At 48.0% G+C, this 20,740-nt stretch overlaps 1 protein-coding gene across 3 annotated transcripts in view; it reads right to left on the minus strand.

The window, feature by feature from the left end:
• PRKDC (protein kinase, DNA-activated, catalytic subunit) overlaps positions 1-20,740 on the minus strand; it is a 126,464-nt gene that overhangs the window by 45,513 nt on the left and 60,211 nt on the right. For all 3 annotated transcript variants that reach the window (XM_043483129.1, XM_043483128.1, XM_043483130.1), the window contains exons 41-54: positions 18,773-18,980; positions 14,132-14,310; positions 12,547-12,715; positions 12,286-12,351; positions 11,269-11,341; positions 10,149-10,297; positions 9,161-9,298; positions 8,846-8,965; positions 6,748-6,891; positions 5,160-5,311; positions 4,251-4,382; positions 3,013-3,124; positions 969-1,093; positions 653-802 (exon numbers count right to left, since the gene is read on the minus strand). In XM_043483129.1, the coding sequence (XP_043339064.1) occupies positions 653-802; positions 969-1,093; positions 3,013-3,124; positions 4,251-4,382; positions 5,160-5,311; positions 6,748-6,891; positions 8,846-8,965; positions 9,161-9,298; positions 10,149-10,297; positions 11,269-11,341; positions 12,286-12,351; positions 12,547-12,715; positions 14,132-14,310; positions 18,773-18,980 (1,917 nt within the window). The remainder of the gene's footprint in view (positions 1-652; positions 803-968; positions 1,094-3,012; positions 3,125-4,250; positions 4,383-5,159; positions 5,312-6,747; positions 6,892-8,845; positions 8,966-9,160; positions 9,299-10,148; positions 10,298-11,268; positions 11,342-12,285; positions 12,352-12,546; positions 12,716-14,131; positions 14,311-18,772; positions 18,981-20,740) is intronic.

The following is a 20,740-nucleotide window of genomic DNA, read 5'->3' on the forward strand; positions in this document are numbered from 1 at the left end:
GATGATGTGAGATGGGGAAGCTAGGCGAAAGGTGTGTGGGAATTCTGTGTACCTCTAACTTTTCTGTAAAAATTAAATTACTCCAAAATAAAAAGTTCATTTTTTAAAAACCTGACAAAGTCAAACAAAATAAGCTACCTAGAAAGGATTTCATGACTTTAAAAAATGGTTTCCAGGGCTGGTCAGGCACCAGGGGTTAAGTGCAGTTGGGGTCCAATGTGGGGCACCCCCACCTCCTCCTTAAATAAGCACCAGCTGAATGCTCCATATACAGTAGACACTCAGCCAGGCTGACTGGAGGAAATCAACACAAAGACAGTTTATCACCATGTAAAAGTGTGCACACAGGCGAGAGGAAAACATGGGATGCCATCAGCAGCACTCTGTTAACATTTACCTTAACAGCATGTTACCATTTTGCAAATAAATTTAACAAATAATGGAAGCCTCTTAGCTGACAAAACAGGTACAGAACTCAAAACCACACATTTGGAACCTGAAAACAGCTCTGGACAGCCCTAGACGGAGTCTCTCAAATGTCTGGTGTCAAAGTGAACAAACACTCCTGTCACAATAGCTCACAAGTCCCCTTGAGTTGAGGGGACAGCTGAACAAACAGCTGCATCCAAGGGCACAGGTGGCGGCCACTCACCTGTGTCTCATGACCTGAACGAAATCCTTGCTCTTCAGCTGCAGGTACAGGTCAGGGGTCTCCTCCGCACGACACAGCACCACCTCCAGACACAGCGTCTTCATCACGCCGTGGAACCTCGGCAGCAGGAAGAGCACGCTGTTCATGAACCTGGCGGGCAGGGCCGGTGAGCGGAGGGGCACTGACTCCCACCAGGACCGTCCCCGGCAGGCAGGTGGTGACAACGCCCCACGACCCCTCTCTGCAGGCAGATGGACACAACCACCCACCCCGGCTCACGACCCTCCCCAGCAGGTAGGCGGACACGACCCCCCACCTGTCGGCCAGAGGAGCGAAGTTCTTCGTGGCCCTGCTCAGGCACACGATGAACTTGTCCTCCATCGTGTTCTGATGCTGCCTCAGTTGCTTCACCACCAGTTCATACACAGACTCCTCCAGCATCTGGAAGACCAAGTTTCCTTTCAAATACACACAAGTGGGAACTCGGAGGAACTGAGAAGAGTGAGGTGACCACCCACAGCACCATCTCAAGGAGGCCCTGGGGGCTCTGACCACTGGGCACCACCAGAGGCTCAGCAGCCATGGGTGCAGGTGCCCCAGGCCTCGGCCACATATCAGGTGAAAGAACCATCAAGATTGTACTTCCTTCTGACGCCAAGACTCTGATAGCGAGTCATCTGAGCGGCTGAACAAAGACCAGGGACTGAAAGCTGTTTAGGACACACGAAATCCAGGGGTTGGGATGCCTTCCAATGCAGGGGGTGCAGGTTTAATCTCTGGTCTTGGAGCTAAGAACTCCCAAGCCACAGAAGCAGTATTGTAACAAATTCAACAGACCTTATAAATGGTCCACATCAAAGAGATCTTAAGAAAAAAAAAAGACGTATTTTATTATGTCAGTGTGCATGTCTCTGGTCAAAGACTCTCACAAACCAGGATTTCAGGGAGCTCCATCTGCAGGCAGCCTGCCCGTCTCCCTATGCCCGCCGTCCAGGCCCGGCCTTTCCTGACTGCTCCCCGAGAACTGCACCCCCAGGGAGCACCCACACACAGAACAGGGGGCCCTGACCCCACGGGAGAAATGAGGAGCACAACGGGCGCTTGGGACCAGAGCCCGTGGTCTGGAACTGCGCTGGTCAGTGGTCAGAACACAAATGACTCCCACTTCTGTGTCCCACGCTGCTCCCCCATCTTACACTAAATCAACCATTCTACACTCAGAAAAGAGCTATGTCAAACCAAAGGGTGTACCATTTGTATTGAGACTTAAGTCATGAGAGATTAACCTTTCGATCTGCTATTATGTGCTCCACCAGTAGTGATAACTAAGCATATTATGTGAATTGAAACCCACCATTTAGGGGCATTAGAATCATGTCATCACAATGTTATACTGAATTTGAAACATGTTTTTATTTTATAAAAATAGCTGGCAATCCCTAAAATAAATTATAAGTTTGATTTTCTCGGGGAGGGGGTTCCTATTTCCTTTCAGTTTAATTTTTCCTCTAAATCCAAATAAATGCCTAATTGGTGAAATAGGCCAGGCTCCAACATGCTATGGAGGGACAGTTCTGCCTTCAGGATCCCCTGGCTTCCCCAGCCTCTCCTCGACCTGTCTCGTTGCAGAAGAGGAGGGGACTGGAGACACAAATTTGGGTATCAGGAGCCTGAGGAGTTCTCAAGCCATGAGGATGGGTGACCAGCTAGGGGCCCACACTCCGAGTTGTAGGAGAGGCCGGCGGGGTGACACCCCAGCAAGGGAGGGAGAGTGCCCTCGGAGCATGACAGAGGGCCAAGGACTGGTCCAGTGTGGCGTTCTAGACAGTCTGCACCCTGCGTCCGGTCACCATGGGTGACAGGCTCTGAAGACGCTAGCAGGGAGCCCCCTGCATTAACTCATGGGGGTCAGCCAAGTAGCCCCGAGTTACAACCTGTGACTTCCAGACACGGGTCGGGGAGGGGACTGTGTGCTTAGAGGTGCGGGAGGCGCAGGGCACAGACCAGGTGCCCAAGTCAGAGGCCACCCCTGCTCTTCAGCTGCACTATGCCAGAAACTGGAAGGGGGGCAGCTCCCCCATTTACCCTCCCCCAAACCACAGCAAGGCTCCACCAGGGCAGTTTCTCCAAAGTGGTCCCTGATGCCAAGGTCAGAGGAATGAAAGCTGCTCCAATGCTTACGTCCTGACTTTACAATAAGAAGCAGGTTAACAACCTTAATGTTTGCCAAGTTTCTGGGCATTAAAAAAAAATTATCTCTTTAAAAAAACTGCCCACTCTGGCTCCTGATACAGAGGACACAGTACCGAGGCTGAGTCAACAGTGAAGGAGAGGCGTTCATGCCACGTGCACACACTCACCTTCTCTCTCCCGCTGAGATACCGGAGAACAAGCCCCAGGACCTCTGCGGATGCTGCGTACACCTCTTTGTATCTGACAAAGGACATGTTACTGACCAGAGCTTCAAAGTACCTGTAAGAAACACAGAGAGCCAGTAAGCACAGGGCAACCGTCCTGCTGTCTGACAAAAAGTGAAAGTCACTCAGTCGTATGCGACCCCATGGACTATACAGTCCATAGAATTCTCTAGGCCAGAACAGCGGAGTGGGTAGCCTTTCCCTTCTTCAGGGGATCTTCCCAACCCAGGGATCGAACCCAGGTCACCCGCATTGCAGGCGGATTCTTTACCAGCTGAGCCACCAGGGAAGCCGCTGTCGGACAGAAGTGTATCACAACTGTCCTCCCCGCCCACCCAGACAAATGACACCTGGGCAGGCCCTGCCCACCCGCACAGCTCCCCATACAGACACTGGCAGCAATGAAATCAGCAGTAGCCTGACTTCTGACCCCTCTAAAGCTGTCTATGTAACAGGAGGCGGACACACAGTGACACAGGGGTGGGGTGGGGGTGGGGGGCGGTGCACCCTGGCCTCATGACAGCAGGACCGGGGATCAGCAAAGCCACTTGTCCGAAAGTTAGTCACTTCCTGCTGATGCTGTGCTGAGCTGCACGACCATCCATGACACCAGACGGCCAAAGCCCCTGGAGCCCCGTAGGCTGACCCAGGAGGACAAACTGGACAGTGAACACTTCCAGAGAGACAGTGAACTTGACCGAGTGACCGGCTCTGCAGGGATCCAGCCCCTCTCTGTGAAGTTTCGGGCTGTCCTGCTAAGGCCCCGCCACGTGGACCCTTCCCTACCCGATGATGAGGAGCCAGGAGGCTGTGCCTGCGGCAGAGCTGCAGCGCCCCCTCGTGGCCACACCCTGTGGTGAATGGTCTCCCGACCTCAGGCTGCTTTCAGAAGTGGATGCTGAAAATGGCAGCTTAGAAAATAACAGAAATAGCTAACACCCTGTCTGCCAAAATTGCATGGAAAAAACCATACGGTTTTTAAAAACTCACTTTCCTCATTCACTCCACTAACATATTTCTTCTCCCAAATGATTTCTAAACCCAAGTACTTAATTCAGGTGGAAATACTAATATGGGTCCTAGTCCTTAAATTTATCAAAATTAAACCATATTCCAGTCTCCAATCAGAATCAGGTATGCTGTACCCAAAAAAGAAACAAAGCGAAAAACATGACACTTACCGGACACTTTCCACGCCACACTTTGGGTCGTAGGGGGGCAAGCTGTTGGCCATTACAATGCCCAACAACTGAATTCCTACAGAATTGTCTTTAGAATTAGGATCTTTACTGGAAAACTTGTCAAATATTAACCTGAAATATGAGTGTGAAGAAACAGTGTAAGTTGTCACGTGTAAGAAGCAGGAAGACAGAAGTAAGATCTTCCATAGCTGATTGTCAGGGTAAGAAACCCCTTCCTTCCCATTACTTTGTTCACACCCAGTTACTCTGCCTCTGGGAGATGGGGAGCTCTGCATCTCCCACAATCTAGTTATTTGCCCTAATTCTCCCTCAGTTGATGGTGAGAAAAGGAAGAAAAGTGAAGTTGCTCAGTCATGTCCGACTCTTTGCGACCCAATGGACTAGCCTACCAGGTTCCTCCGTCCATGGAATTTTCTAGGCAAGAGTACTGGAGTGGGTTGCCATTCCCTTCTCCAGGGGATCTTCCCGACCCAGGGATTGAACCCAGGTCTCACGCATTGCAGGCAGATTGTTGAGGGCGGATCATGAGTGACATCACACCCTACCAGTAGATTCCACTCCAGGAACCATCCTTCCTTCCAGCACTTCAAGTCCATTAGTGTGTTAGTTGCTCAGTCATGCCTGACTCTTTGCAACCCCATGAACTGTAGCCCATCAGGCTCCTCTATCCATGGGATTCTCCAGGCAAGAAGACTAGAGTGGGTAACCATTCCCTTCTCTAGGGAATCTTCCTGCCCGAGGGATTGAACCCAGGTCTCACACATTGCAGGCAGATTCTTTACCATCTGAGCCACCAGGGAAGCCCTGAAGTCAGTAAGTCTCATGGTAATTAACCTTGCACAATGTGTGACGAGTTAAAGGATACTGCAAACCCCAGTAAATCCATACCTGTAAGGGATGGACAGACAATCCTTCCAGCACTCAACGAGGGTTTTTATGATTTCAAGGTTATGTCGAAACACAGCTCTTTTTTGATGAAAAACATGTTTCATTAGGAAATGGAGCAATCGGTTCGCTAACACTTCATCTTTAGGGACCCCCTGAAAAATGCAGAGAAATTTCATGTAAATATGTAGCATTTCCATCTGGGAAAGCATCTCTTAACCCAGAAGTCTGTTTATAAAACAAAGCTGGCATTGTACTGAGGAGTCCAGCTCCCGTGATGTTTCAGACGACACGTGACTGTAACACAGAGGCCTCCCCTGGAGGGCCTCCCCCAGAACCCCCAGGGCAGCCCTGACACGAGGGTGGCTGCGCTCCTGCAGGTCTGTACAGTGTTCTTCAGCCTCTCGGGGCCTCTGCTGAGACCTCCCTATGGCGTCCCTGAAGACATCTTCCCTGCTCTGACTGGGCACCCAGCCTTGCCCCCACCTTCTCCCAACCCCAGGATCCCAGCAACTGCTGGGGCCTTCCCACTAGGACTCCCTCAATGGCGAGGTGACCCCAGATCTGTGCTGGTCACCTGACCCACTGCCAGGATGCTGCTCCATGAGGTACACAGAACGGGGCGGGGGACACCCTCCCTCTGCTTTCAGCCTCTTGCTCAGACTATTGCAACGAGTGGTGAGAGTTCACTGTGACGATCAACCTGGCTGTTGCAGCTCTCCTAGCCCAGCTGAATGTCTGACACGGGAGTCAACCTCTTGCAGAGGTTCCTCAGTTAAACTCGGCTTGCTGTGAAATGGGATAGCCACATTCCAACACAAACACGTGTGACAGCTCCATGGGCGCATATTCTGTTCAATAAGCATGTGCCAGGTCATCCTTCCAGGAGAACTCTGCACACCACTGAGGCCAATATCAGTAAGCAAATAGAGAGCTCCAGCATGTGGAACCAGAGAGCTGGGGGATGCCACAGCCTGCATCAGGACAGCGCAGGCACTGAGGGTCATCATCACACCAGAGGTCACCAAGTCACACCAGGCCACCAGGAGCAGGGAGGCTCACAAGACGGATGCTGGAGACCATGACCTCGGCCTCATGTTCAGGGTCTGCCAACATCTATTTTACATATATTTCTAATAAAATATTCTTCCCTGGTGTATCAGACGGTAAAGAATCTGGCGGCAATGCTAAGAGACCTGGGTTTGATCCCTGGGTCAGGAAGATCCCCTGGAGAAAGAAACGTATTTTCGCTAGTATTCTTGCCTAGTATTCTATCCTCTATGGATAGAGGAGCCTGGCTGGATATTTCACATGTACGTTTAATAAACCAATTATTAGGGTCCATGCTCCTAGCAAGCTAAAGCAGTAAGAAAACAGGACAAACATCCAACATCTTAAAAATAAAAGCAAAGCCAGAGAAATTATCAAAAGCAAAGCAAAGCAGACAGAAGTGAAGGAGCAGAACAAGGCCTTCTGCAGCAGCAGCACAGCACAGATGTGCAGGATCTGGGCGGGAGACGCTGAGGACACACAGCGGCTGGGTCCCGGCTGCCGCGCGGGGAGAGGGCACCAGAGGTGCAGCTGCTCTTACCACAGGGGTGGCTATTCCTGTCCACGAAAGGACTGTGGCCACGATCTCAACCACTAGGTAGTGGATCCCGTCCCCGCCGTTGTTCTCAGAGACCACCAGCTGCAGCAAGGGGCCGAGCCAGTGCCTTGCATGAGGCCGGAAGACCTAGGCAAGAGTTCAAAGGTCAGACATCAGAACTGCTGAGTAACCAAGATGGGAGTTCAGGAACATCCTTCTGTATTACGACTCTACCTAAATTCAAAACAGACGGGAATGCCAACGACTGTGGTGCTCGATTCAATTAAGGTTCTCAGCTGAAGTCTTCCTCGTGGGCCCTGAAACCACAGCTCAAAGGAGATGGATTCCAACTGATCTGCTCTTTGCGTAGGTCTGCTCCAACTATACTTGGAGTAGTAACAACATTCTACACCAATCCCACCCTCCGCACAGTATACAGCCGTAGGACCCTACTCTTACTGGATACAGAAGCAAGGGAACTGGAAAAGGAGGACATAAAAGCGAGATGCAGGTGGCGAATTTTTTTCACACACCCAAGGTCTCTGAAATCCAGAGCATCTCCACGCACTAAATTCCACTGAATTTACTTTAGAAACTCAGACCGAGTGTAACCCAAGACTCTCGGCCTCCTTCCCCTCTGCCACCCTCTTCTTTCTCCAAATGTTTTCTCAGGGATTTCAAATCTACGCTCACAGTTAAATCTGTGTGGTCTCAAATCTTTTTGATCAAGTACCCCAGAGGTAAATAATGTTTACACTCTCCATGTATGTCTACTGGTTTGTTTATAAATTTTAAATATAAACTTCTTTACTGTATTATTAAACTATAAAAAAGGATAAAAGTTCAAACTTTAAAAAGAATTGTAAATACAAGTTCCATGTTTTTGTTCCATTAAGACAATGGGCCCCAAAGGTTCCTGAGCTCAGGACGTGTGCAATACTGCAGGCCCCTCACACCGCACGTGTGTGCACAGCTCAGCAGCCCCCGTGCCAAACTAAAAACTAGACGCCAGCTCCTCTCCTCCAGCCATCAGGCCAGCACTACAGGAACATGAGCTGGATGTCACATGACCCCAAGTACTGTGGCTGAACTGTGAGCCCCAAGAGGACACCGAGGTCCAGCTCGCAGGACCTGTAATGTGACCTGATTCAGAAATAGGGTCTTGGAAGATTATTAGGTTAAGAGTCATTAGCGGGGGACTTAACCAGTGACAGGGTCTTCATTTGATAAAAGGATTAAAAGGGAACTTTTTACACGTGAGACAGGTGCCGAGAGAAGACCGTCCACAGGCCAAGAAATGGCCAAGGCGCACGGCAGCTGGTCACGCATCACTGGGGCCAACCGGCTGACACCCCGGCCTCAGGTTTCCAGCTCCAGAACCAAAAGCATCATTTCTGCTGTCTGAGCCACAGGAGCTAGAAGTCAAGTATGACTCTGAGGAAGGGCCCGTCACCACTCGATGGGCTTAAGGCCTCGCCAGTTGCTGCCTGGGAGGCCCGCTCTTGGCACTTGCTCCTCCTGAGCTGCATGTGAACCCCCTGCCCCTCCCAGGTCAGCCTAGGATTGCTCATAAACCTGTCCGAGTGCCCCTCCTGACGGGGCCACGAATGATCAACAGATAAACAGAGCCATGATGCAAACACGTCGGCTACTCTTCACCCACTTACCAGGAATCTCTTCACCATGTTCTCTGTTACTCTAAACCAAGAAGGCTGGCAGCTGTAAGAAACCTGCTGACACGCATACTTCATAACAAAGGCCACTCCTAACTCAGCAGAAGTTAATTTACACGTTTTACAAGAAAATGAAAGAAAAATGATGCTAAATAAATAATACAGTCTGGCAAATTTATTCAGAGAATAAAGCCATGCTGTGACCCTTAACGTCTTCCTTTATTGTGGGTTTTTTAAAAGTAGATTCACATGTGCTTTTGTGCTTAGTCGCTAAGTCATGTATAACTCTGAGGCCCCGTGGACTGTAGCCCACCAGGCTCCTCTGTCCATGGGATTTCCCAGGCAGGAATACTGGAGTGGGCTGCCATTTCCTTCTCTAAGGAGATGCATATAATTGAAAAGAGTTTTTAAAGAAATAAATAACTTACTTCTTCTGTATTAACAACCAGCTTGGCTAAGAAAAGACGGATATTTAACGACACTGATGGATTTCCCAGTTTGTCATGAAGAAATTTCATCCAAGGAGGAAGATTTCTTGGCACTGAACCCTGAAATAACACACTCAATATTACTTAGTGAGAAAGTGGCATTAGGACACAATGACAAAGCAGGACACGAGTGACAAGACATCACGAGTGTAAGAGATGGAATTCAGTTTAGTCTTTGATGTCAAATGTTCGTTCAACAGGACATGGTCAGTCACGGTCAGCCATGGTGAGTGAGACCAGAAAGAGCAGAGACACCTCCTCTGTGGGCAGCGCGGCCTCAAGTCTTTGCATGTGCTGGACCAGGGCCACCAGGGGGGCCATGCACTCATGCTGGCTGAGCTCGTCCACGTCCAGGTCCAGCACGTCGCCTGGGCCCTCAGGGTCCTGACGCTCCTGGGGAGAGAGGGGCCGTGGCGGGGGTTGAGCACCCGACTGTCTGCTCCGTCACACAGTGCACATAGTTGGGACCTCTCATCTTCCTCATGTTCTCAGGAAGTGTCCCCCCGCCCCTGTCTGCCTGGCTCTCTTCTGGGGTCACACCGAAGTCAGGGCATCACTGAAGACCCGTTGCTCTCTACACACACATCTCTTCAGACGTGTCCTGGTGGCCCCAGAACACTCCACGTCTTGAGAGCAACAGTCTCCATGATTCTCAGCTGCCACTTTCTGTAGAAAGTAGAGCAACTGAAGGATAATCACAGGGTATGTGTTCTCCTATTGTGCTGTCAGTACTTTGAAAAGTACTGAGGACTTCTGTGAACTTAATCTGACTCAAAATTTTAATCAAAAATAGAATTTAAAAAATTCCTGATCCTTTTTAAGAAAAAAAGAGCAGGAATAATCATTTTACACACGGGATGCTGAACTGAGGTGTCATACACACAGGGCGGAGCAACTGATCTGGACGTGTCCCAGCACAGATCACTTCCAGGAAAAAGCAGCACAGGAAACTCCAAGAAGACATACTGGACAAGAAAAGGTCACAGCCTACCCCCACCACCAGACACTCCTTCCCTGGAGGCCCAGCCTCCAAGGAGGTTCTGCTTGGGCCAGGAACGCTGATGACAGACACACGGTTCTGACATCAACTGTGACCCCGGGAGGACCCGGGAATGTGACCCATCCCCCCACTGCCCCCGCCCTGGGCTGGCGGCGTTAAGACCCTGTGCCTGGACTAGGGGCTGGGGCCCCACTATCCTGGAGTGCCCTTCCTTTCCCAACACCAACAACACTCTTTAATCACCCGTCTCCGGAAATGACCAGCGCTGGACTGAGGGTCTTGGGACCCATATGAATAGCTCTGGACTCCAGTTGAAAAATCGAACTGACTCATTTCCTCACTCAGGCTGCTGTCTGCCAGATACGATAGTGAAGACATGTATTGGGGGCCACCTGAAGGAAAAAGAGGATGAGCCACCGTCACTCAAGTCAGTAAGACACGTGTGTCTCGAAGATCAAGTGACTCCTGCATTTAGGATACTTTCATTAAATCCATACTCCTCACCCACCATCCAGGTGCTCTGGAATCCCTGAGCAGTTACTCGTCAGCAAAAACAAAGACATTAAGTCACACTAGATCCAGTTTTTGGACGTGATGCTAACAGAACTTCTTGCATTTAAAATTTTGATGATGCACATTCTGCCCATAAAGCCTAACATAAACATGGCTAGAGGTATTACTGATAAATAACTAATCCAACGTATGTAAGGAATTTAGAAAACTGGTCCAAATTTTATCTTTGAATTGGTGGGGAAGAAAAAGCCATGAAGAAAAATTAAGCCAGAAATTAAAACCAGGAACACATGGAAGGACAGAGGGTTGATTCCATATAGGGAGGCCAGGGACTTCCCTGGGGGTCCAGTGGTTAACAGTCTGTGTTCCAAGGCAGGGGACACGGGTTCAATTCCTGGTTAGGGAACTAAGATTCCACATGCCACGGAGCAACTAAGCCTGAGCGTCACAAGTAAGACTTGATGCAGGCAAGTAAGTAAATACAGAGGCTAGCAGAACTCTCTTCAGAGAGTGGCATTACACAAAGCATTGCAGGCCACGCTGACCTCGAGGCCAAGACCCCCCTTCTGGGACATTGTAGCAAACCCAGGGAGACGAGTCTGAGTAACACACAAGCAGAATCCAAAAGCAAACAGCGCACCAATCTTGCATGTGTTAAGAAAGTGAACCAGATCTGAACTCTGGCTACGCTGAGATGCTTCCATGCTGCTTTAACTAACTGCATTTCTTTCAAAGTACAATTCTATTTACCACTTGAAAATAAAAAATTTCCAAATCTAATTCAAGGCTGGGGTATTTAAAATACTATCTATATACTGGAATCTTCCTCATCATTTTGGAAATGTCCTACCTGCATCTTCATTTGCCGCCTCCCTGGCTTCTCTCCTAATTTCAATGTACTTTTTCTTTCTTTCCATAGGAACCTATTAGGCAAAAACAGACAATTTAAAACTTTTTAGACTCAGGGTCACATAGTTTCTATTTTTGCAGCAATCTGACAAAAACCACTGTTACTCATTTTAAGCAAAACTAACTAAAACACCCACAGAGACAGACCCCGAGAGCCCATGCTCCTCCAGCTCTGGGACTCAGCGGGTGGTGCTCCTCCAGCCTCAGGCCTGGTCAGGAGCCTCAGGCCCTCGACTGCACAGCTATGACAGACCACAGAGCTCCACAGAGCTCCCAGACACTCATAGGTAACACACAGTGTCTGAGCGCCCCAAAGACTAGTGTGACTATGTGATGTCTTAGTTCTTTGAACACAGGCCTAGAAAACAGTCCTAGCTTTATTCCAAAAGGGCACAGGGCAGGGAGCAACCGCTCACCTGAGCTTGTGAGCCGCCGAGCCACACTAGGATGGGGTGGAGGTCGGTTGTGCAGGACAGAGTGCCAGTCTCCCCTTGCACCTGCTCTGCCCGTCCACCGCCCTGGGCCGTGAAAGGCTGCAGCACCTCCAGCGTCCGCTGAGCTCGGCAGAGACTGAGCGTCCTCCCCATCACCCTACCTATTCCCACTCCCAGCGCCCAGGACTGGCTGAGCCTCCACCAGGGCCCAACCTTGCATGGGGTGAACCTCAACTCACTGACCATAGGAGCTTACTCAGAAGACCACTCGAGGGATGTGTGCTAACAGCTCCTTTTACTGGCATTTTCTGTCCTTTACAAGTTAAGGGAAAACATGAGTCAGGGCCAACCTTTTACAGCTGCCTGAGATTATACCTGAGCTCGAACTATAAGCAACCATCTGTGTTTACAGCTCACAGCGGACTTGAGTAGAGGGCATTTAGTGTTCAGCACCCTGTACGTTTTTCCCTACAAGCCTTGGTAAGTGTTTTTACCTTGCAAACACCAGGATCAGCCTCACTTACCTCCACTTCTATGGGAAACGTGTAGCAGCGCTTCAGGTCTATCAGATTTTCAAAAATGAGCAAGTTCTGTAAATGCAAAGAGTCCTATGACGATGCCCCAGTGGCGGAGAGGCCTGGTGCTGATGTCACTAGAGCCACCTGCCGTCCACATCCGTGCTGGGCTCCAGGAGACCCGCCACCCCGCCCCGCGGGACCCAGCGGCACCCCTATCCCCACCCTGCGGGACCCAGGCAGCACAGCCAGGGGTCGAGAGGGGCCTACCTTCTCCGGTTTCTCGCTGAACAGGAAGCCCTGGTAAAACATGAGCTCCGTGAAGACGCAGCGGACGAGGGCAATGGCGCAGGTGTAGGCGGCACAGTGGTACAGCCGCCGGCGCTCCAGCAGCTGGGCCTCCCCAGCCATGTTCTCCAAGAAGGCATCGTGGCATAGCCTGTGGGCGGCCGGGTGGGGGTCAGTCCACCCCCGGCTCCAGTCCACACTGCGGGAACTGCCCTGTACACCCTCGCCCACACCTGGGCTGTATTGCACAGGAAGCTGGGGTGGGGGCCCAGCTCGAGGAGCAGGCGGGGCTCCAAGAGGCCGGGTCTGAATGACTGAGTCCAAGTCTGTGCGAGGGTGTGGAGGGTGGGTGGCAGTAGTGACAGGAGTACTGAGCACACCCAGGAGCCCGGTCTTTGCCCTGCCCACAGTGGCCAGCCCCCCTGAGCACACTGCCATCAGAACACAGCTGCCCCTCTGTCTACACTGCTCCCAGCTGCTCCGCACAGCCTTCAGAGTCGGAAGGGATCACTGGCCAGCCCTTGACGGGAGAAGTGCACACGCCCCAGCCAGGGGACTACAGCCCCTGCCCCTCCATGCCCCCTCCAGTTACAGGAACCGCCCCAGCTATGGGACCCCCCAGCTACGGGACGGGGACCCTCTGCAGGGCTGCAGACCAAGGAGCAAACGATCAGGTTCCAGTAATACACGGATGGTCGCTGTGACCACAGGGCAGCAAGACTTGTCACCAGGAGGCCTGTGAGGCTCCACCCGGCAAGCCCAATGTTTCCCAACCACTGGCTCCAGGAGACCAGCAGCACGAACCTGCCAGCCCCGAGGGCTGTGCTCAGAGGTTAGATTCAGAAGGAAAAATGTGGCCCTCAAGACCTTCATTGATGCCAATACCTGGGGGTGACATCACCCCCAAGGCACACACATGAGGAGGGGTCACGGGGTGGAGGGGACTCTGCAGAGTGAGACCCTACACATCTGTGTTCAGCACTAAGACAGGAGCCATACAGAAAGCTGGCTTCAGAGACGACATGTCTGACTATTCCATGCTTTACAGAACCACTGCTTAGAAATGCTGAACACTCCTTCAGTTTCAAATGAGAGAGAAAATAAAATACACTCAATCCCGCCTTACTGTAAATCATACACTGAAAACATATTGAGCTCTTGAGGGAGAAGAAATGGTAGAAAAACAGTAAGAAAAAGCTGTACTCTTTATAGACGATGTGTATTGGATAAAACATGCTGCCCAATAACATGCTGAATTAACTCCATCCAAGAACTCTGTAGGGGCTTCCCTGGTGGCTCAGTGGGAAAGAATCTGCCTGCCACGCCATGCAGGAGACCTAAGTTTGACCCCTGGGCTGGGGAGATCCCCTGGCGAAGGAAACAGCAATGCACTGCAGTATTCTTGCCTGCAGAATCCCATGGACAGAGGCACCACCACCACCACACAGTCTGTACACAGGAAAACTATTAAAATTCAGTATTCAAGCATGTATTCATATCATACACATACGTAAAAACACATGCATCAAAAAAATTAACTACGATCTAAACTTAAGGAAAACCTTACTTAATTAGTGTCTTTGTAAGTTCATTTCCTTTTGTGATGCTCGAGCCGTGGAACACCTGGTTAATTTTAGATTCCTTGGAGTGGACATCATCTTTCGGAAGACGAGAGTACATCACCTCTAGCATCTTGTAATATCCCATCTTCTTGGTGATTTGAGTGTCAAAGGCAGATTCATTCAGCTAAAAAAATATAACAAATGATTATCTTTGGTCCTATCAAACATGGAAAATATTTTATTGAATAAATCAACTTTAATACCCAATGTTTCCTGGTGGCCCAGACGGTAAAGAATCTGCCTGTGATGCAGGAGACCCAGGTTCAATCCCTGGGTCGGGAATATTCCCTGCAGAAGGGAATAGCAAACCACTCCAGTATTCTTGCCTGGAGAATTCCATGGACAGAGGAGCCTGGTAGGCTATAAAGTCTGTGGGGTCACAAAGAGTAGGATATGACTGAATAAACATCTGTCAATACTCAATGCCCTTTAAATTGAAAATAAAGATATTAAACCACTTCAGTAAGAAACAGCCCAGGGGATAAAACATGAACATAAGTACTGATGTGTGGTAGCAAATACTGACTTCAGCTCAGTGAAACTCATTTTGGACTTCTGGCCTCCAAGGGTGTGAGAGCATAGATTTCTGTTGTTCTAGGTCACCAAGCTTATAGTAATTTATTACAGCAGATTAAGGAAACTAATATATATTTGGGTACCAAGAGTAGGGGGGCTACTTCAAAATGAAAAAAATACATAAGTGGCTTTGGAATTGAACAGGGAAGACAGGAGGAAAAAACTTTCGCCATGCATGAAAGAAAAAGTCTATATTGTCTATATTTCTTGCCAATGTTAGAAATGTCAACATTGAAAGCACCAATGGTGAGCACTCAGAAGTGGAGGGCAAGCCAGTGGCAGCAAAAGCGATGAATGCTGTCTCAGGGAATGGCCATTGTCACAAACCTATTCTTGGTAGAAATTCAGACGTTAAAGTAATTGGTGGTGAGGTCTCAGAATGAAGTAGGTAACTGTTTTTAAAAACTGGAGGAAAGAGGATCCGTGCTATATGATGCAAGTAAACTTAGCTGAAGAGTATTCAGAGGTTGTGCAGAAAGCAGAGAATGTAGGCTGTGCCCTTGAATATGCAGCTGAAAGATTTCTAAGTAAATTTGTTGGAGATAAGCCTGGCTTCTTCCTTGCTGCTCATAATAAAATGTGTGGGAAATTAGACAGAATTTGATGATGTGGGAAATTCTCAGCCCATCTAGCTTGTAGACGCTGCCATGAGGAGATACACAGTGAGGGAAGTCGATTAAAGAAGACCACGGGTGCAGCCAGTGAAAGAAGCCTGTGCTCACTGCTGCCCTCAACCTGTACTGCCCCCCCACCCCCGCAAGACCCAGAACCAGGGAGGGGCCGTGGCAGGAATCTCCAAGACGGGCAGGAGACAGACAGAAGGTTTCTGAGAAGCTCAGATCAGTTTGAACCGAAAAGGAAGAAGAAAACATAAAATGAAAAAAAGGACGCTATATTCCCCAAATGCTACAGGCAAGAAACAGATAAAACTGCTCAGCTGAAAACAAATGCTAACCTTCAAGGAAAAAGGACATGACTCCAAGGACAGAGTCTTTGGCCCAGAGCACAGAACACCAGGCCACTATTCTCAGGTCTTGAAACCTAATGGATTTGCCTGGCTGAATTTTCAATCTGCTTTGGAAAACAAACTCCTTCCTTCCATTGTCTCCTGTTTGGAACAGGAATGTCTATAATGATCATCCTATGCCTGTCCCACCACTGTATTTTGGAAGCAAGTAATGTGTTTTCTAGCTTCACAGGTCCACAAATGGAGAGGGTGTGGCCTCAGAATGCACCATTCTAAGAACCCCACCCATATCGATTTATATGATGAGGTCTGGGACTTGGTGCTAACAATCTTTAGGTGAGCTTTTAGACATAGAAGCTTCCCTGGTGGCTCAGAGGTTAAAGCGTCTGCCTGCAACATGAGAGAGCTGGTTCGTTCCCTGGGTCGGGAAGATCCCCTGGAGAAGGAAATGGCAATTCACTCCAGTATTCTTGCCTGGAGAATCCCATGGACGGAGGAGCCTGGTGGGCTATAGTCCACGGTATCGCAAAGAGTCGGACACGACTGAGCGACTTCACTTTCACTTGTCACTTTCTTTGGACATAGAAGTTGATGTTGTAATGGGTTTAGACCTGGAATGAGATAAATGTATTTTGCAAGTAGAAACACTTGGCACAGGTGGACTGTGTGAGGCTGAATTAAAGACCTAAAAAGACACCCACACTCCAATGCCTGGAACCTGGGTCTGTCACCTTGTATGAGAGAAGGGATGAGACAGATGAAATGAAACAAAGAATTCTGAGATTATCCAAGAGGATCCTAAATGCACTCTTGTTTACAGGAGAGAGGCAGAGAGAGACACTACACAGGACTGAGGAGGCCAGAAGCAACCCAAGTGTCCACTGACAGAGGAATGGATAAAGAGTTGGTACATACATCAATATGATAGAATATTACTTGGCCATAAAAAAGAATGAAATAATGCCATTTGCAGCAACACAGATGGACCTACAGATTATCATACTAAGGGAAGTAAGTCACACAAAGACAAATATCATATGGTATCATTTATAAGTGGAATCTAAACTATGAGACAGTCAACTTACAAAACAGAAATAGATTCAAAGACATAGAGAACAGACTTCTGGTTACCAAAGGGGGAGGAGGGGAAGGAGATAAATTAGGAGTTTGGGATTAACACACACACAACTATACATAAAACAGATAAACAAAGACCCATTGTATAGCACAGGGAACTATACTCAGTATCTTGTAATAACCTCTAATGGGAAAGAACCAAATAAAGAATAGACACACATACATGTATCAGGTTGGTGCCAAAGTAATTGGGTTTTGTACTGTTGAACTCTGCCGTTTGATATTGGAATACATTCTTAATTTGGTTATGTTATATATCATTACATCATTTTAATGCACATTTCTCACTTTAAGATTTTTGCTAATGACTTATAGCTCTGTAATTTATATTTAGACTATGGAAATGGTGTTAGACAAAAAACAAATTTGAGCCATTTTTCTTATTCAAGCTCAAAATGAGTCATAAAGCAGAGGGGACAACTCACAACATCAACAACGCATTTGGCCCAGAAACTACTAACAAATGTACAGTGCGGTGGTGGTTCAAGAAGTTTTGCAAAGGAGTTGAGAGCCTTGCAGATTAAGGAGTGAAGTGCCCAGACATTGGATGTTGACAATGACCAACTAAGAGCCATCACTGAAGCTGATCCTCTTACAACCACACGAGAAGCTGTCGAAGAACTCATTGTTGACCATTCTATGATTGTTCAGTATGTGAAGCAAACTGGAAAGGTGAAAAAGCTTGGTTGTTTTGAAGAGTCATCTTCTCTTATTCTATGCAACAACAGTGAACGATTTCTTGATCAGACTGCGACATGCAACAAAAAGTGGACTGCATATGACAACCAGCAATGACCAGCTCAGGGGATGGATGGAGAAGAAGCTCCAAAGCACTTCCCAAAGCCAAACTTAAGGTCACAGTCATCATTTGGCAGTCGGCTGCCAGTCAGATCCACTATAGCTTTCTGAATCCCAGCAAAACCATTACATCTTGAGAAGTATGCTTAGCAAATCAATGAGATGCACTAAAAATTGCAATGCCTGCAGCCGGCACTGGTCAACAGAAAGGGCTCAATTCTTCTCCAAAACAATGCCTGATGGCACATTGCACAACCAATGCTTCAAAAGGTGAATGATTTAGGCTATGAAGTTTTACCTCAACTGCCAGATTCACCTGACCTCTCGCCGACTGACTACCACTTTATTGAGCATCTCAACAACTTTTTGCAAGGAAAATGCTTCCACAACCAGCAGGAGACAGAAAATGCTTCCCAAGAAATCACTGAGTCCCAAAATACGGATTTTTATGCTACAAGAATAAACAAACTTATTTTTCATTGGCAAAAATGTGCTGACTATAATAGTTCCTACTTCGATTAATAAAGATGTGTTTGAGCCTAGTTACAATGTTTTAAAATTCACAGCCTGAAACTGCAATTACGTTTGCACCAACTTAATATAACAAACAGTTCGCTGTATACCTGAAATGAATACAATATTGTAAATCAACTATATATATGTCGATTAAAAAAAAGAAAAATAGTGGATTTTTTAAAAAAGAGGAAGAGGAAGGGGAAGAGGAGAGGGTCAAGTGACCAAGACTCGGAGGGAGGATCACCATGGCCATGAGCCGAGGGACGCTGGATCCAGAGGCTGGTGGAGAGGAACGTGTTCTCCTTGGAGCCTCTGAAGCAAGTACAGCCCTAGGAAGTGGATTTCTGACTTCTGATCTCGGAACCATGAGACAGAAACCCCTGTGGGTCTAAGCCACAGTCCCAGTCATTTTCACAGACGCCTCTGGAAACTAACACAGACGCCACGTGCCCAAAGGCTGAGATCCGAGCACGAAGGGGACGCTTCTTGAGTTGCAGACACCGTGGCTGAATACACAGCAGTTTCTAGTGACACTGACCAAGGAGGGCTGTCGTCTCTTACTAACATTCAACTTAGTAACAGGCTGTGATACCTTTGTAAACCTGGAGTTCAACACATCGATAGCCTCCACCACAGTTCTGCTGAAGAAGTCCCTCAGGGCATCCAGGCCGCAGTGCCGCAGCAGAGTGAGGAGGGCCCGGTCCACTACCGCCTGGCGGGTGGCGCTGGGAAGCAGGTCGTCCCTGCTGAACTTCCGGTACACGCTTTCCAGAAGGCCCAACTGCGTGGCACATGAACTCCTAAGAACAAAGGAAAATTACATGCACATGCCGGCTTTAAACAAATACTCCGCAAGGGCCCACTATGCTACAAGTAAATGCTAATGATTATGAATTAGAAAAATAAAGATTATGTATATAAAACCATGAAATACAAAAAGCATATGTACATAAGCCATGTGATCTTACTCATCTCCACAGAAACCTTCGTGGCTATTTAGGCCTAGGAAAAAGAATATTTTCATTTATTTTCAAGTTTGGTCCAGTTCAGAGGATACCTGCAAGGCTTCAAAGAGACCCATGCTGAAGACCATCATGTGTTCCGGACCCTGAAACTCATGAACCAAGGACCCACCATTGTACTTCCCAGGAAGAGACTCAGTCAGCAGGGAAACATAGTCTATGAATGACTGCCTACACAATTCAGTCTATAAATCTTTAAGGTAAGGATAGACTGCTTCCCTGCCTATAAAAATAAGAGGTTACGACTGAATGACCACTAAAATCTTTCCCAGTTCTAAAATCTTGATATGAAGTTAGATATGAGCCAGGACAAAAAATACTAGATTTGAAGGTAATTCAGTCACAAAAATCCGAGGTGGCAGGACATGATTGGACCTACAAGAGCTCTGTGATGTGAGCCCAGACTCGGTTCCAGACCTAAACTCTGCATAACCATCCGGCTAAAGGAGGAGGAAAAGGGAAAAGAGCAAGAATGGCCACCACACGGTTTACTGAAAAGTCAATGCAAATGAGCATTCACTATGAACACATGTTTCATGTCACTCATAACAGAAGAAACACACATTAGAGTGACACTGAGAGATTCTTTCTCACCTGTTATCACTGGGAAAAATCCAAATGTTTGTCAATATACTCTGACAGAACTGTGATGAAATAGACACTTACATACATTGCCGAAAGGAATACAAATAATACATCCCCCAAAAGGGGATGTGATGATGTGATGATATCTAGCACAATTAAAGGTGCATTTACCTTTGCTCTCACACTTAGGGATCCACTGCAAAGCTGCACTGGCAACACACAACATGGCAGGGCCAGGGCTAGTCGCTGGGCTATTACTCTAGTCACTGAGCTATTACTCTAGTCACTGTGCTATTACTCTAGTCACTGTGCTATTACTCTAGTTGCTGTGCTAGTACTCTAGTCGCTGAGCTATTACTCTAGTCACTGTGCTATTACTCTAGTCACTGTGCTAGTACTCTAGTCGCTGTGCTAGTACTCTAGTCGCTGAGCTAGTACTCTAGTCACTGTGCTATTACTCTAGTCACTGTGCTAATACTCTAGTCGCTGAGCTATTACACTAGTCACTGAGCTACTACTCTAGTCGCTGAGCTAGTACTCTAGTCGCTGAGCTATTACTCTAGTCACTGTGCTATTACTCTAGTCGCTGTGCTATTACTCTAGTTGCTGTGCTATTACTCTAGTCACTGTGCTAGTACTCTAGTCACTGTGCTAGTACTCTAGTCACTGTGCTAGTACTCTAGTCACTGTGCTAGTACTCTAGTTGCTGAGCTATTACACTAGTCACTGAGCTACTACTCTAGTCGCTGAGCTAGTACTCTAGTCACTGAGCTATTACTCTAGTCACTGTGCTATTACTCTAGTCGCTGTGCTATTACTCTAGTCACTTAAGTATTACTCTAGTCACTGAGCTATTACTCTAGTCACTGAGCCATTACTCTAGTCACTTAAGTATTACTCTAGTTGCTGAGCTATTACTCTAGTCACTGACCTATTTAGTCACTGTGCTATTA

Source organism: Cervus canadensis, chromosome 12 (genome assembly GCF_019320065.1).
Source record: "Cervus canadensis isolate Bull #8, Minnesota chromosome 12, ASM1932006v1, whole genome shotgun sequence".
NCBI classification, from domain to species: domain Eukaryota; kingdom Metazoa; phylum Chordata; class Mammalia; order Artiodactyla; family Cervidae; genus Cervus; species Cervus canadensis.